The sequence below is a fragment of the Gymnogyps californianus genome, unplaced genomic scaffold, assembly GCF_018139145.2.
Source record: "Gymnogyps californianus isolate 813 unplaced genomic scaffold, ASM1813914v2 HiC_scaffold_44, whole genome shotgun sequence".
Taxonomy (NCBI): domain Eukaryota; kingdom Metazoa; phylum Chordata; class Aves; order Accipitriformes; family Cathartidae; genus Gymnogyps; species Gymnogyps californianus.
The window spans coordinates 255,173-272,291 of record NW_026114334.1 but is presented as its reverse complement, the minus strand read 5'-3'; the positions used below and the strand labels follow the sequence as shown (position 1 = coordinate 272,291).

At 55.0% G+C, this 17,119-nt stretch overlaps 1 protein-coding gene across 1 annotated transcript in view; it reads right to left on the bottom strand.

Moving 5' to 3' along the window:
• The window catches only part of LOC127028832 (protocadherin alpha-6-like), a 17,046-nt gene extending 4,797 nt beyond the window's left edge, over positions 1–12,249 (bottom strand). Inside the window, 3 exon segments of the mRNA XM_050914508.1 lie at positions 30–662; positions 9,656–11,847; positions 11,850–12,249. Coding sequence (XP_050770465.1) covers positions 30–662; positions 9,656–11,847; positions 11,850–12,249 — 3,225 coding nt within the window.
• Positions 12,250–17,119: the final 4,870 nt, after the last annotated feature.

The window sequence follows — 17,119 nt, the reverse complement described above, 5'->3', positions numbered from 1 at the left end:
TGGTTGAACTGGGGCGCGTTGTCGTTCACGTCCAGCACCGAGATCACCAGCTCCATCGTGCCCGTCAGCGACGGCCGGCCCCCGTCACTCGCCGTAACACAACCGGTGCACAGGATCGTCTCGCGGTCCAGAGATTTCGCGAGCACCAGAAACAGGATTACTGCGCGAGTTACTGTTTTCTTCTCTACTCTGAAATGCTCGCTGGGGCTGAGTGTATAGGAGAGCTGCGCGTTGGCCCGATGTCTGCATCCGACGCGCCCTCCAGCGGGAACCGAGAGCCGGCAGCGTGGTGAATTCCGCATGCTGAGGTTTTTCCGGGCGGCGGGGAAGAGCGGGGCGTTGTCGTTGATGTCGGTGACCTCCAGCTCCACGTGGAAGACGCGCAGCGGCCGCTCCACCAGCACCTCCAGCCGCAGGGCGCACGGCGCGCTCTTCCCGCACAGCTCCTCCCGGTCCAGCCGCGAGCTCACCACCAGCGCCCCGCTCGCCCCGCTCACCTCCACGCTCGCCCGCCGGCCCTGCGCCACCAGCCGCAGCCGCCAAGCCTCCGCCTCGCCCGCCTCCAGGCCCAGGTCCTGCGCCAGCCGGCCCACCACCGTCCCGGCCTTCGCTTCCTCCGGCACCGAGTACCGCACCTGCCCGACGCCCAACGCCCACCCCGCCTGCAGCAACAGCACCCGCACCACCGCACCCAACACACGCCCATCGCTGCCGCCGCCGCCGCCGCACCCGCCCGGGCCCCGCACGGCTCCCCGCCGCCGCCCGGACGCACCGCCTCTCCTGCCCGCCCCGCGCCGCCCCCCGCGCTCACAGCCGGGCTCTCCGCCGCACCGGCGCGGAGCCGCCTCGCCGCTCCGCCGCCGTTTCTGAGCCTGCAGCGACACCCTGTGCTGCTCCGCCGCCTCACACGCTCCCCGCCAGCGCCCGCGCCGCCGGCCCCGCGCCGCTCATCTCCTCTCTCCTCTCTCCCTGCCCTTCGCCTCTTCCTTTCGCTTCTTTTTCTTGGTTTCTGTATTTCTTTTCCCTTGCTTGTTTGCTCTTTCCTTCTTCCTTTCTCTTTCTTCTTTGCTCCTTCTTCCTCTTTTCATTCCGTTCTCTCGTTCTTCCTTTCTTTCCTACTATTTTTCTTCTCTTTCTTCTCCCTTCTCTTCCCTGATTCTCTTTCCTCTGTCTTCTCTTTCCAAATTCTTTCTGCTTTCTTCTCTTTCCTCCTTCTCTTCCTTCTTGCCGTGCCCTATTCTTTCCTCCCCTTTCCCTTCCCTTTAATCCTTCTCGCTTCTTTACCCCTGCTCGCAGCTCGCCAGTCGCCTCCGGCGCCGCGGCGGACACCCTCAAAGACGGAGCCATCAGCGCTAATTGCGGGCCATCAGCGCCGGAGCGCGGTACTCTAACCAAGCCGAAGGCTCTTAGGGATCAGCTCCCTTCAGCGGCTACAGCTAAGCTCCGTGTGTTTTCGTAATCTCGTCTATCGTTCGTTCGTTCGTTCGTTCGTTCCTTCCTTCCTTCCTTCCTTCCCTCCTTTCTTCCTTCCTTTCTCTCCCTCACCACCTTTCTGTGAACAGTGATAGCGTCCGTGCATGCTAGTAAACTCATTTATCCTTTCTTCTTTTCTTGATCTTCTTTCTCTCTATTGCTCGCTTTCTTCTTGTTTGCTTTTCTTCTCTCTGTTGTTTCTTCCTTCCTTCTTTCCTTCTCTGCTTCTCCTCTTTCTCCTCCCCTCTCTTCCCTGTCCTGCTCTCCCCTTCTCTTCTTCTTCCCTCTTTGCCTCTTCCATGTCTCCTTTACCAACAGCTTCTCTATATGACTACGTCACCCTCGCCATGGAGCACGGACATGCCCTCTGCCAAGAGCTCTCATTCCTCTTCCTCAACACTTTTCATCAAGCCTTGCACAGTGTCTCTGAGTAGTGAGGATGCTGAAGTCCTCACCTCCATTCACCACGTAGAGATAACATCAGTGCATCCTGGTAATCTCCTCTGTCTGTCCGTCCGTCCATCCGTCCGTCCTTCCTTCCTCATCCTTCTGTCTTGCTTCCTTGCTTGCTTTTTCCTTGCATACAGTCCTCTTTTCCCATCTTCCTTGCTCTTTCTTTCCTTCTCCTTTTTCTTTCTCCTTCCTTTCTCGTTCCTTTTCTCCTCCTTTTTCTTTCATCTCTTCCTTTCTCTTCCTTTCACCTTTTTCCTCTTTCCTCCTTTCTTCGCTTCCTTTTTCTTTTTGCCCTCGCCCTACCCTATCCTTGACTCCCCTTCTCTTCTGATTCCAGCCTCCTCTCTTCTTTCCACCTTTAACAAAACATTTTCTACACCACGCTCCACATGAAGCATGGACATGCCCTTTGGCAAGAGCTCGCATTCCTCTTCCCTTCCACCTTCCATCCCTCCAGACAAGTTACAACTTTCCTCCTTTCCTCCAGTCTATGCAAGACACACAGACTGCCCCTCCACCTCCACCTCCCTCCCCTTCTCAAAGAACACCACACTCTTCAGCCTCCACTCCTCGCAAGGACCCAGCAAATAACACAGCAAGGCAATCATATGGCAAAGAACACCTCTGCTACATCACAACGGAATCCACCACCCTCTGTAACACAAACCAAGCCCCAGCTACTTCCACATCCCTGCAAGCAGGCTCCAAAACTCCAAACAACCCAGGGGAGTCTTTCTTTAGGGAAATCAAACCCATCACAGCCAAGCACGATGATCCTGCAAGAAGGCTGAAAAAGCATGGGGCAACACAGCTCCCGAGCACTCTTCATGTATCTCAATGAGGAGCTATTCCTCTGGCCTCCTTTTCCACCTGCACACTGAATGGCAAACTCGTGCTTTCCCTTTCAGGGAGGCATGCACTGCCAGAACAACACAGGCCATTAGTTCCCACGGAATACCTCCCATTAGCAACACAGGGCCATTAGTTCCCACGGAATACTTCCCACTCATTAGCATCATCCACCCTCACACACCCAAACAAAAGCCACAAGAGTAACACCACGGCATGTTCACTCAGAACATCCCCTTGGCTCCCAACACATCCACTCCATCAAATGGATTGCGGTCCCTCCTCCATCCGTGCTTGCTGCCGCCTGCTCACCCTGTGCCTGGGAGCAGCAGCAAACGAACGAGAGCAGGCAGTGGTGCTTTGCTGCTCCAAACCTACAGGCATTACAATCCAGGCAACATTTGCTCGATCCAACATGAAGATACCACAACTAAACAGGAACAAAAGTACACCCGTCTCTCAAAACATCTCGTCTTTATGTACAAGACACATGTGAAGAAAACATCCACTTCAGGTGGGAGTGACTTACCTGTAGCATCACTGGTTGCTGCTTCTGAAAAGAAACATTTTCAGGACAGGACATTTGGGTTTAAAGGATATTTTCCCTTAACATTATCAGAGATTTCTGAGGTTGTTGGACAGAAAAAGAAATGACTCATGTTCTGCCAAAATGTTGAAACCATTGTACAGTCTGCTCCTTGAGCTCTGACCGGCTTGGTGCCGTGGCCACTTCCCTGGGGAGCCTGTTCCAGTGACTGACCACCCTCTCAGTCAAGAACCTTTTCCTAATGTCCAACCTGAACTTCCCTGATGCAGCTTCCTACCTTTTCCTCATGGCCTATCGCTGGTGACCAGAGAGAGGAGATCAGCACCTCCCCCTCCCCTGCCCCCTCGAGGAAGTTGTAGACTGCGATGAGGTCACCCCTCAGCCTTCTCTTCTCCAAGCTGAACAAACCAAGTGACCTCAGCTGCTCCTCATAAGTCTTGCCCTCGACACCTTTCACCATCTTGGTCACCCTCCTTGGGACACACTCTGATAGTTTGATGTCCTTCTTCTAGGGAGGCGCCCAAAACCGCACACAGAACTCGAGATGGGGCGGCACCAGTGCAGTGTAGAGTGGGACAATCACCTCCCTCAACCGGCTAGCCATGCTGGGCTTCATGCACCCCAGCACACGGCTGGCCCTTTTGGCTGCCAGGGCACACTCTTGACTCCTATTCAACTTGCCATCCACCCAAACCCCCACGTCTCGTTCCGCAGGGCTGCTCGCCACCCTCTTGTCCCCAATTTGTACCTATAACCAGGATTACCCTGTCCCAGGGGCAGAACCCGGCACTTGCTCTTGTTACATTCCATACGGTTGGGGATTGCCCAGCTCTCCAGCCTATCCAGATCTCTCTCTAAGGCCTCCCTGACTGGCCGCCAGCCTGATGTAACCCCATTGACTCTGACTCTTTGACCCCAACCCATCAGCCAACTGCTCACCCAATGTATTAGGGACTTCTCTTATGACAAGCATTATGACAGCTGTATGAGGGACATTTTATCCAGAAGGATACTGTGAGAGACGGTTTCAAAAGCTTTGCTAAAATCCAAAAAACCCCACATCTACTGGCTTCCCTTGGGCAACTAGATGGGTGACCTTCTCATAAAAGGAAATTAACTTACTTAAACAGGACTTTCCCCTCGTGAACCCGTGCTGGCTACGACCAATGACTGCAGTCTCTCTCAAGTGTTTTTCAATAACTCCCAGAACAACCTTCTCCATAATTTTTCCAGGCACTGAAGGGAGGCTGACAGGCCTGTCATTACCAGGCTCTTCCTTCTTACCCTTCCTGAAAATTGGGACAACTTTTGCTGGCTTCCACACAACTGGGACCTCTCCAGACTTCCAAGACCGTTGAAAAATAATGGAAAGAAGTCCCGCCATAACATCGGCCAGCTCCTTCAGTACCCTGGATGAATCCCATTGGCCTCCATAGACTTATGTGCCTCCAGCTGGAGCAGCAAGTCTCAAACAAGTTCAGAGTTGGCTGGGAGCTTAGCATTCCCCCAGTCAAGGTCTTCCAACACAGGGCTCTGGGGGTCCCAGGGCCCATCATCGGTGTGAAAGACAGAGGCAAAGAAGGCATTAAACATCTCTGCTTTCTCTACACCCCTATTTGTGAGGTGGTCGACCTCATCAAGTAACGGACCGATTATCTCTGATCCTTCTTTGGTTGTTAACATATTTTACGAAGCCCTTTTTGTTGTCCTTCACACTGCTGGCCAGCTTGAACTCTAGTTGAGCTTGGCCACGTGAATTTTCTCCCTACAGTGGCAAAAGCAGCTCTGTAGTCCTTCCCTGTCACCCATCCTTCCTTTCAATGTCCGCACACTTTCCTCTTCTGCCTAAGTTCTAGAGGATCCTGCTCAGCCAAGCCAGCCTTCTGCCCCGCTTGCTTGACTCCGACGCTTTCGAATTGCCTGCTCCTGCGCTCTTAAGAGATGGCTCTTAAAAAGGGACCAGCATTCATGGACCCCACTACCTTCAAGAGCACATTCTCAGGGGACCTTACTAACTAGTTCCTTCAGCAGCCCCAGCTCTGCTCTCCCCATATCCAGCGTCAAAGTTTTGCTGGCAGTTTTTCTCCTACTGACAATGATTTGAAACTCAACTACTTCATGGTCCATGTGACCCACACAGCCACCAAGCACCTCTTCACCCAGGAGTCCCTCTCTCTTTACAAACAACACATCCAGGAGGGCACCTTTGCTTCTCGGCTCCCTTAGTACCTGCACCAAGAAGTTATCTTCAACATCCTGCAGGATTTTCCTGGACCTGTTTGGGTCTGCTGTATGATATTCCCAGTTGACGTCTGGGAAGTTAAAATTGCCCATAAGGACAAGGGCAGCTGATCGAGAGACATCCCTTCATTCCTTGTAGTTTAATTCATCAGTGTGGTCATCCTGGCTGGGTGGTCGATAGTAGACTCCCACAACAACAGCCGCTTTATTTGCTTTTCCCTTAATCCTTACCCAGAGGCTCTCGACCCTGTCGTCGCCAACTGAGCACCATACAATCCAACCCCTCCCTTATATACAGCACCACCCGCCCGCCTCACCTGCCCTGCCTAGCCCTCCACAAGAGCCTAGAACCGGCCATCACGCCACACCAGTCACAGGACTCTTCCCACCAGCTTTCGCTTAGGCCAATGACGTCGTAGCTCTGGGACTGGGCCAAAGCTTCTAGCTCCTCTCCTTTATTCCTCATGCTCCACGCATTAGCATAGAGACATTTCAAATGTGTTCCAGTCTACTCAGCACATCGTGGAGCATGCTGAAGGACCTTGCTAGCACACGTCCCTCACACGCTGGTGCCGCCCCAGGGCTTATCACTAGCGAGCCTGTTTTATCCCCTTCCCCTTCAAATCTACTTTAAAGCTCTTTCAATAAGCCCTGCTAACTGGGTTTTTTAACAACATCAATCTGGAAGCTGCTACAGATGCCCACCACTACACAAGGACAGCACATTCAAGTGCTACCCTCCCACAACACCTTTCCCAAAACAACAGGGAAAAGGTTCATCAGACAATATTCAGCACTCTGCATCTCACCAGCTCTTACCAACACATTTCCTACGTCACTCAGGCAGCAGCACAAGGGTCTCTCCCTGCTGAGATACATTCACAACCTCAAAAGAATCCCATTCCACTGCACTGAAAGGCAAGAAGGGAATGACTGGGCACAAGGCTATGCAGAACTTCTGGAGCTCCTGACAGGATTCCGCCAAGTAGCACTCTCTGCCACAGCTCTTCTTGAGGTTTTTCAACTGGCATCCTCTTTCCCGTGCCCTGGGAAGCAGGATCTCCAGTTAAGCGGACATGCTCCACCTCTTCCCCAATGACACAGTCTGTGTTCTGACCCACATCTCCATTTCCTCAGGCAAGACTCTTCCCCGCTCAAGGTCACCCTCCCCATGATGGACCCTCCAATGGAAGTCATGCCCTTCTGTGACAGAAGGCCTCCAACTCCAGACCCTTGGGAGCCTGCAAAAGGATCCTGGGAGAACACTTCATGCCCATCCTGCCTCAGGCTTTCCTCTAGGCATCCTCCATTCCCCACTCCGACACATGCGTTCTCAAGACAAGCACATCATCTCCCATTGCTGTCTTCTCATGACATGGCCCATGGTCTTCCCTAGGATTTCCAGTTCCCGCAGACAAGTCCTCCCACTGCTCACAATCACTCGTCACAGCAAGAAACAGCCAGGCCCTACTCATGCCACGTCCAACATTCACCTCTGCAACATGCCACAGTTTCCTTTCCACCTCAAGCTTGCAGACCCTTCCATCAATGACACCACCATAAAATCACACAGATGGTATCATATACACGGTGTCCCACACGCTCTCTGCTGCTGACCTGTCATGTTTGGCAAGGCTTCAGCTATCTCAGATGGAAATGTGGCAGAGCTGGGAGCAATACTCACACAAAGAAAACACCATGACTCTTTCACTTAGAACATCTCCTTGATGCCCAACACATCCATTCCATCAAATGGATTGGGGTCCCTCCCCCATATCTCCTTGCTGCTGCCTGCTCACACTCTGCCTGGAAGCAGCAGGAAAGGAACGAGAGCAGGCAGCGGTGCTTTGCTGCTCCAAACCTAAAGGCATTACAATCCAGGCAACATCCATCAATCCAACATAAAGATACCACGACCGAACAGGAACAAAAGTACAGCTGTCTCTCAAACACATCCACTTAGGTGGCAGCGACTTCCCTCTAGCATCGCTGCTTGCTTCTTCAGAAAAGACACATTTTCAGGGGAGGGGAATTGGTGAAAAAGAACATAGGAAATGAAAAAGAACATATGGAGGGCTGCAAAGCCACTCACTGTCGCAGAATCTTCCCAGATGCGTCAACTTCACCCTGAATGCTTTTGCCTTTTCACAAATCTCAGATGGAAACACCACAGAGCTGCACATAAGAACGGAGTTCTTCAGGATTCTGTGATTAGAGCTGTGACAGCTCTGATCCCAGTCCACAGGGGTTTTTTCTTTCAGAAAAACACACCAAATGCTGAAGCAACAAGTCTCACGATGTCAACTGGGTGAGAGAATTGCTACGATGGAAAAACAGAGCTGTGTTCCTGTGCAGGGTTTGGTGTGTACATGCACATATCTGAAGGAGTTAATAATGACAAGACGACACACCATCTCCTCCATGGCCACCTCTGCAAGTGCACAAGTAGGGGAAGCTGAGCGCACAAAGATTAAACCCACCTCCTCATGTGCCCTTACAAATCCTGCCTGAGGAGGTTGCCGTGATGGCAACACCAACAGCTGTGCAAGCTCCTGTAGATGCCCACCACTCCACAAGGACAGCACACTGAAGCACTATTCCCACAACATCTTTCCCAAAACACCAGGGAAAGTATTCATCACTCTGCATGTCACCCCCTCTTACCAGCACATTGCCTTCGGCAGGCAGGCAGCAGCACAAGGGTCGGCCTCTGGTGCAAGGTACTCATAACCTCAACAGACATCGTGGGCATTTCAGTACCACACACTGTCTCAAGATCCAGAAGCCCTCCAACTCCAGACCCTCGCAGCATGGGAAAGGATCCTGGGCAAGAACACTTCGTGTCCATCCTGCCTCAGGCTTTCCTCTAGGCATCCTCCATTCCCCACTCTGGGACATGCATTCTCAAGACAAGCACATCATCTCCCATTGCTGTCTTCTCATGACATGGCCCATGGTCTTCCCAACGATTTCAATTCAGACAAGTCTTTCCACTGCTCAAGGTCACCCTTCACATGAGCAGATGCCCAGCCCTACTCGGTGCCACTGCCACATTCACCCTGCGACATGCCACTATTTCCTTTCCCACCTCAGGGCTCACTCCAGCATTTCCAGACCCTTCCCCTGCTTGTAGCGATGGTGTCAGGGTAGCTCTAATGGCAGTGGGCATTGATTTCCTTCTGTGAGAGAACAACCGAATGCCGACGAGCACAGCACTGTAATGGATGATACCTAATGCATAGGACAATGTGGGTTTTTTTAAGAGAAGGTTTCCAAGTCTTCTATAAGGCTCTCAATGCTGATCCAAATATTGAAAGACTAGCAAAACAGGCCAGCCTACATCACACCACGTCACTTCTCCAGACAGGAACGGAAGTCGATAGCACGATTTGGCGGCGTGGGAAAAGAAAAAGAAAATTCCCGTTTCTCACACCTACCTTGCGTCACACTCCTCTCCCTGAACACTTTAGACTACCTAAGTAGAGTGATAGCATACTTGGAAAAACAACAGAGGAAAAGTCCGCAAAGCCTTCCCCACTTTCTTAATGATTCTGGTGGGAGAATGAAAAGGGAGAATTACTCCACGGGGAGAGAAAACCCTGAAGCCTCAATTGTCACCTCGCATCACGGCTCTTGCAGGGGACAATCACACAGGAGGAGGACAGACTTTTCCACAAGAAAACTTTCCACATCTCATACCAGCACAATCAGCACTCTGCAACGCGAATAAGGCACCAAATAGCGCCTGGGGCACTGTCACCATCACAGCCTGCCTGTCTTGCACTCCTTCAGCAAGCTCGCGTGCAAACGCTACACACCCCCAAGCAAGAGCGTCTCGAAAGCTGATGTCGTGGCACCTCTCATCGCAGTCGGCAGCGATTTTACTCTACGGGAGAACAGCTCACACCCACAGCAGCAAACCTCAGCTGCCGACGGTAACCGCCGCGGGCTGCGGCAGTACCGCTAGTTTCCCCCCACAGCGAGAGCCGAGGGGCTCCGGCAAGGACGCGGAGGCAGATGCAAAGGTGCCGTGAACACCCTTGAGCACCCGCCAAGCACCCACCGCCCGCAGGCCCCGCGGGCTGAGCCCGCCTCCCACCAGCGCCTGCCCAGGCGGCGGGCCAGAACGAAGACCGCGAAGAAGGGCGGAGGGAGACCGAGAAGAAGGGCGAAGGGGCGAGAGGCCAGAAAGGGAGGGCCACTGACCGTGTCCAGGAGAGCGGGCGGCTCCGGCTGCGTCTCCTTCGCCGCGGGGCCGGGCGGCGGCGGGAAGTTGGGGCTGAAAACCATCAGGTCGCTCTTGCCCGCGCCGTCCGCCACGCACAGGCTCCGGCTCTGGCGCTGCGAGTACGACCAGCTCCCCACTTCGCTGGCGCACACCAGCGTCGCCGGCCCGGGCCCCGACACCACGGCCGCCCGCGGCGACCACCGCGACGCCCCGTACAGCACCACCGCCAGCACGAACACGCTCGACACCGCGCAGATGGCCACCACCAGCCACACGTTCGTCGCCGACGCCGACGCCGCAGCCGCCGCCGCGCCGCCCTCCGCGCCCGCCGCCGGCCGCAGCCCCGCTCCCGACGACGACGACGACGACGACGACGACGAGCCCGCGGCCGCCAGCGCCGCCTCGGCGCCCTCCACCAGCGACACGCTCAGCGTGGCCGTGGCCGAGCGCGCCGGCTCCCCGTGGTCCCGCACCACGATCACCAGCCTCTGCCGCGGGCCGTCCGCCTCCTCCAGCGCCCGCGCCGTGCTCACCTCGCCGCTGTACAGCCCCACGCGGAACGGGCCCTTCCCCCGCGGCTCCCACAGCTCGTAGCGCAGCCACGCGTTGTAGCCCGAGTCCGCGTCCACCGCCCGGATCTTCGCCACCACCTGCCCCGCCGGCGCCCCCCACGCCGCCCACGCCCACAGCGCCCCCGAGACCGGACCCGACGACGACCAGCCCGACGCCCCGGGCCCCGGCCCGACGCCCGGCGCCGGCAGCAGCGCCGGCGCGTTGTCGTTCTCGTCCACCACGAAGAGCTGCACCGTGGCGTTGCCGCACAGCGGCGGCTCCCCCGCGTCCACCGCCCGCACCTCGAACTCCAGCACCTGCACCTCCTCGTAGTCCAACGGACGCAGCGCCCACACGCGCCCGCTCTCCGCGTCCACCGACACGTAGCTCGACGCCGCCCGCCACCCCCCGCCCGCCCCCGCGCCCCCGCCCACGCCCTCCGCCACCGAGTACCTCACGCGCCCGTTCCCCGCCTCGTCCGCGTCCCGCGCCCACAGCCGCGCCAGCTCCGCGCCCGCCGCGTTGTTCTCCCGCGCCAGCACCGTGTACACGGCCTGCGCGAACGCCGGCGCGTTGTCGTTCACGTCCGACACCGGCACCCGCACCCCGCGGCTGCCGCGCAGCGGCGGCGCCCCGCCGTCCTCCGCCCGCACCTCCACCTCGTACTCCGACACCCGCTCCCGGTCCAGCGCCTCCCGCAGCACCAGCGAGTACGAGCCCGCGAACCTCGCCACCAGCCCGAACGGCGCCGGCGGCCACACCGCGCACCGCACCCGCCCGTTCGCCCCCGAGTCCCGGTCCGACACGCTCAGCAGCGCCACCACCGTCCCCACCGACGCGTCCTCCGGCACCGGCACCGACAGCGACGTCACCCACACCTCCGGCGCGTTGTCGTTCACGTCCACCACCTCCACCACCACCTTGCAGTGACCCGACAGCGGTGGGTTGCCCTGATCCGCTGCATCCACTTGCAGGCGATAGAGACCAACAACCTCAAAGTCTAAGTCACCCCTAAGACGGATCTCTCCGCTGTTTCTGTCGAGCTCGAAAACGTCTCCTCCATCCTGCGGGAACACCTTCTGGAGAGAATACGAGATATTCCTGTTCGTCCCCTCATCCAGATCCGTGGCGTTTAGTCTGATCACTAAAGTGCCGCGTTCCGTATTTTCCGGCAGCTGCACTTTATACACCGACTGGTTGAACTGGGGCGCGTTGTCGTTGGCATCCAGCACCGAGATCACCAGCTCCATCGTGCCCGTCAGCGACGGCCGGCCCCCGTCACTCGCCGTCAACACCAACCGGTGCACAGGCATCGTCTCGCGGTCCAGAGATTTCGCGAGCACCAGGAATAAGGACTCATCGTCTTCCTCGGTTTTCCGCAGATCCAGAGAGAAGTGGTCGCTGGGGCTGAGTGTATAGGAGAGCTGCGCGTTGGCTCCGATGTCTGCATCCGACGCGCCCTCCAGCGGGAACCGAGAGCCGGGAGGGGAGTTCTCCGTAAACTGAGGTTTTTCCGGGCGGCGGGGAAGAGCGGGGCGTTGTCGTTGATGTCGGTGACCTCCAGCTCCACGTGGAAGACGCGCAGCGGCCGCTCCACCAGCACCTCCAGCCGCAGGGCGCACGGCGCGCTCTTCCCGCACAGCTCCTCCCGGTCCAGCCGCGAGCTCACCACCAGCGCCCCGCTCGCCCCGCTCACCTCCACGCTCGCCCGCCGGCCCTGCGCCACCAGCCGCAGCCGCCAAGCCTCCGCCTCGCCCGCCTCCAGGCCCAGGTCCTGCGCCAGCCGGCCCACCACCGTCCCGGCCTTCGCTTCCTCCGGCACCGAGTACCGCACCTGCCCGACGCCCAACGCCCACCCCGCCTGCAGCAACAGCACCCGCACCACCGCACCCCAACACACGCCCATCGCTGCCGCCGCCGCCGCCGCCGCCGCCGGCACCCGCCCCCGCACGGCTCCCCGCCGCCGCCCGGACGCACCGCCTCTCCTGCCCGCCCCGCGCCGCCCCCCGCGCTCACAGCCGGGCTCTCCGCCGCACCGGCGCGGAGCCGCCTCGCCGCTCCGCCGCCGTTTCTGAGCCTGCAGCGACACCCTGTGCTGCTCCGCCGCCTCACACGCTCCCCACCAGCGCCCGCGCCGCTCATCTCCTCTCTCCTCTCTCCCTGCCCTTCGCCTCTTCCTTTTCTTTCTCTCTCTCTGTTTCGTTTTCCTTCCTCGCTTGCTCGTCTTTGCTTGCACAGATTCCTTTCCTTCCTTCTTCTCTTCTCTGCCTTTCTCTTTCTTCTTTTTCTTTCTTCCTTCCTTCAGTGCTCTCTTTTGTCGTTTCTTTCTTCCGTTCTCTTTCCTACTTTCTTTTCTTTCTTTTCTTTTCTTTTCTTTTCTTTTCTTTCTTTTCTTTTCTTCTTTTCTTTTCTTTTCTTTCTTTTCTTTTTCTTTCTTTTCTCTATCTTCTCTTTCCTCCGTCTTCTTCGTCTTTCTTTTGTTCTGTCTCCGTTTTCTCTTCCTTCTTCTTTGCGATCTTGCCCTGCTGTACCTTGTTCTTGCCTCCTGCGCCGCGGCGGCGACGACGACCGTCAAAGACGGAGCCATCAGCGCTAATTACGGGCCATCAGCGCCGGAGCGCGGTACTCTAACCAAGCGGAGGCTCTTAGGGATCAGCTCCCTTCAGCGTCTACAGAGAACGTCAGTGCACCCTGGTAACCTCCTCTATCGTCTCTTGCTTTCTCTTTTTTGTCAGCTTCCTTCCTTAATTGCTTGCTTCTTCCTTTCTTCCTTTCTTCCCTTCTTCCTTCCTTCTTTTCTTCCTTTCGTCTCTCCCCCCCCCCACCTTTCTATGAACAGAGATAACGTCGGTGCATGCTAGTAAACCGTTTAATGGTTCATCTCGTTATCTTCTTTCTCTCCAGTGTTCTTTCCTTCCCTCTCTGCTTTCTCTTCTTTCCCCTTTTTATCCTTCTTCTCTTCTTTTCCCTGTTCTTCCCTCACCATCTCATCTTCTTCCTTCTTTGCCTCTTCTCTCCCTCGTTTAACACGTCTTCTCTAGGACTACATCACTCTCGCAATGGAGCATGGACACGCCCCTTTGTAAAAACTCTCATTCCTCTTCCTCACCACTTCTCATCAAGCCTTGCACAGGGTCCCCGAGTACCGAGGATACTGTGGTCCTCAACTCCAAGCAGCGTGTAGAGATAACGTCGGTGCATGCTGGTAATCTCCTCTATCATCTCGTCCTTCCTTTCTCTTCTTGCTCTCTCTCCTTCTTCCGTGCTGGCTTTTTACTTGCATACATTCCTTCCTTCTTCCTCCTTTCTCTTCCGTTCTCTCCTCCTTTCTCTTCCTTTCACCTTTCTTCTCTTTCCTCTTTCTTTGCCTTCTCTTCCTTCACTTCCTTTTTCTTTCCTGCCTCGCACTACCCTCCCTTGCCTCCCCTTCTCTTCTGCTTCCGTATTTCTGCTTTTCTTTTCCCCTTTACGAAAATGTTTTCTAAATGTCTACATCCTTCTTGCCGCGTAGCACCGAAATGCCCTTGGACAAGAGCTCTCATGGTGGCCTGACACCCCTCCGGACAGGAACAACATTCCTGCTTTCCTCCGGTCGATGCAAGACAGACCAGAGGATCAGAACAGAATCCACCACCCTCTGAAACACAAGACCAAGCCCCAGCTACTTCCACATCCCTGCAAACAGCTCCAATGAGTCCAAACAACCCAGGCGAGTCTTTCCTTCAGGGACTCAAACCCATCACAGCCCAGCATGACAACCCTCCAGGAAGGATGAAAAAGCACGGGGCAACCACAGCTCCGAGCACTCTTCATATACCTCAGTGAAGAGCTATTCTTCTGGCCTCCTTTTCCACCTGCATGACAAATGGCAAGCTCTTGCTTCTCCTTTCAGGCAGGCATGCACTGCCAGAACACCACACCAGGAACCTCTGTACCCAGGGACTTCAAGGTCCCATGGAATACCTCTCACTCATTAGCATCATCCACCGTCAAAAGCCATGAAGGAAACACCACGGCACTTTCACTGAGAACATCCCCTCGACTCCCAACACATCCACACCGAGAATGCAGTAGGGTCCCTCTCCATCCATGCTTGCTGTCACTGCCTCACACTGTGCCTGGAAGCAGCAAGAAAGGAATGAGAGCAGGCAGTGGTGCTTTGCTGCTCTCATAGAATCACAGAATATGCAATATTGCAAGTTGGAAGGGACCCGTAAGGATCACCGAGTTCAACTCCCAGTCCAGGCAACATTCCACCTTTCCAACATGAAGATACCACAACTAAGCAGGAAGAAAAGTACAGCTGTCTCTCAAACTATCTTCTTTAGGTATGAGCGACTTCCCTCTAGCATCACTGCTTGCTTCTTCAGAAAAGCAACATTTTCAGGGGTGGGGAATTGGTTCTAAGGGACATTTTCCCTTAACGTTATCAGAGATTTCTGGGAAGAGGGACAGAAAAAAATGACCCACGTTTGGCAAAAGCCTTGAAATCCCTGGACAGTGCGCAGTGCTCCCTTATGCGCTTCTATCACGGGGGAAGCAGGAGCAACGCCTGAAAGCTAAGGACATTCTCTCAACATCAGCCTCAGCTCAGGAGACTGGAAAAGCCATCCCCCACGCTCATGGCCAACTGCCTGAAACTCTGCCACCCGACAGCAGCTGCCAAATTCAGCAGTCTGCATCTCATCCACTGTTACCGACACACTGCCAATGTGAGAGAAGGGGAAAAAAACAAAAAAAGATGGAAGTTTCTGGTAAGAGGAGAGAAGAAAACCAAAGGATCCCATTCCCCTGTATTGAAACGCAAGGCTTGCCAACTTCTTGAATAGGGAGAGCACTTCTTCCATTCCCTAGCAAGACTAAGAGCAGAGACATAACCAAGGAGAGGTTCAGAGAAGGCTGGCCAATTTTGATTGACATTTGGAAAAGCTTCTGTTGGACCAACACCATTCCCCGTCAAAAACAAGTGATCAAAGGTGTCTATGGCAGATGTCTTCACATCTGGCAGGAAGAGCACAGAGAACACTGAGGCGCAAGGATATGCAGTACTTCAGGAGGTCCTGAGACAATCCCAGGCGAGCAACCCTGTGCACCGGGCGTCTTCCTGACGTTTTCTACTGGAATCCTCTATCCCAAGCCCTGGGAAATGAGATCTCCAGCTAAGCAGACATTCTCCAGTTCTTCACCAATGACACAGTCCATGACGCATAGCATCTCCATTTCGTCAGGGAAGACTCTTCCCCACTCAAACTCACCCTCCCCGTGATGGATGCCCCGCCCTACTCCGTGCCACTCGGAGGATCGCTCCAATAGAGTTCCAAAAGATTCTGTGATTAGAGCTGTGACAGCTCTGATCCCAGTCCACACGGATTTTATTCTTTGAGAGAACCACACCAAATGCCGAAGCGCAAGAACACTCACCATATCAACTGGTGGGAGAATTGGTACCACAGAAAACCAGAGCTGGGCTGCTGTGCAGGGTTGGCCTGTACTTGCACGTGTCTCAGTTGAGCATGACAAGGGACACACCACCTCTACCGAGGCCATCTGTGCAAGTGCACAAGTACAGGCATCAAGCACACAAAGATTACGCCCACCCCCTCATCACATCCGCTTACAAATCCCGCCTGACGAGGAGCAAGGAACCATCATGGCAACATCAACGGATGGGGAAGCTACTATGGATGCCCACCACTACACAAGGACAGCACGTTGAAGCGCTACCCTCCCACAACACCTTTCTCAAACAAGCAGGAAATGGTTCATCAGACAACGTTCACCAGTCTGCCTCTCATCTCCGCTTACCAACACATTGCCTACGGCAATCGGGCAGCAGCACAAACGACTCTCTCTGGTGGGAGATCTTCATAACCTCAAAGGACACTGTGGGCATTTCAATACCATGTGACTATCTCAAGATCCAGAAGGCCTCCAACTCCAGACCCTTGCAGCATGGCAAAGGATCCTGCGAAAGAACACTCTGTGCCCATCTTGCCTCAGGCTTTCCTCTAGGCATCCGCCATTCCCCAGTCTGCAACATGCGTTCTCAAGACAAGCACATCATCTCCATTCTTGTCTGAAGACATGGCCCATGGTCTTCTCAAGCATTTCCACTTCCCTCAGACAAGCTCAAGGTCACCCTGCACATCAGCAGATGCCCAGGCCCTACTCAGTGCCACTGCTACATTCACCTCCATGAACATGCCACACTTTCCTTTCAGTCTGGCTTTTGTGGACCCTTCCATCAATGAGAGCACCACAGAAAAACATGCAGATGGTATCGCATACACGGTGTCCAGCACACTCTCCGCAGCTTACCTTTCATATCTTGTACTGCTTCAGCATCTCGGGTGGACATCTTACACACCTGGGACCAATACTATTTCCAAAGAGCATCATAGAATCATTTATGTTGGAAAAGACCCTTGAGACCGTCGAGTCCAACCATTAACCCAACACTACCAAGTCCACGACTAAACCATGTCCTGAAGCACTATGTCTTTTAAATACCTCCAGGGATGGTGACTCAACCACTTCCCTCGGCAGCCTGGTCCAATGCCTGACAACCCTTTCGGTGAAGAAATTTTACCTCATATCTACTCTAAACTTCCCCTGGCGCAACTTGAGGCCATTTCCTCTCGTCCTGTCACTTGCAACAACCTATCACAAACAACCCCCGTTCCCTCAGCTGCTCCTCATAAGTCTTGTTCTCTAGACCCTCCACCAGCTTCGTTGCTCTTCTTTCAACACCCTCCAGCACCTCCATGTCTTTCTTG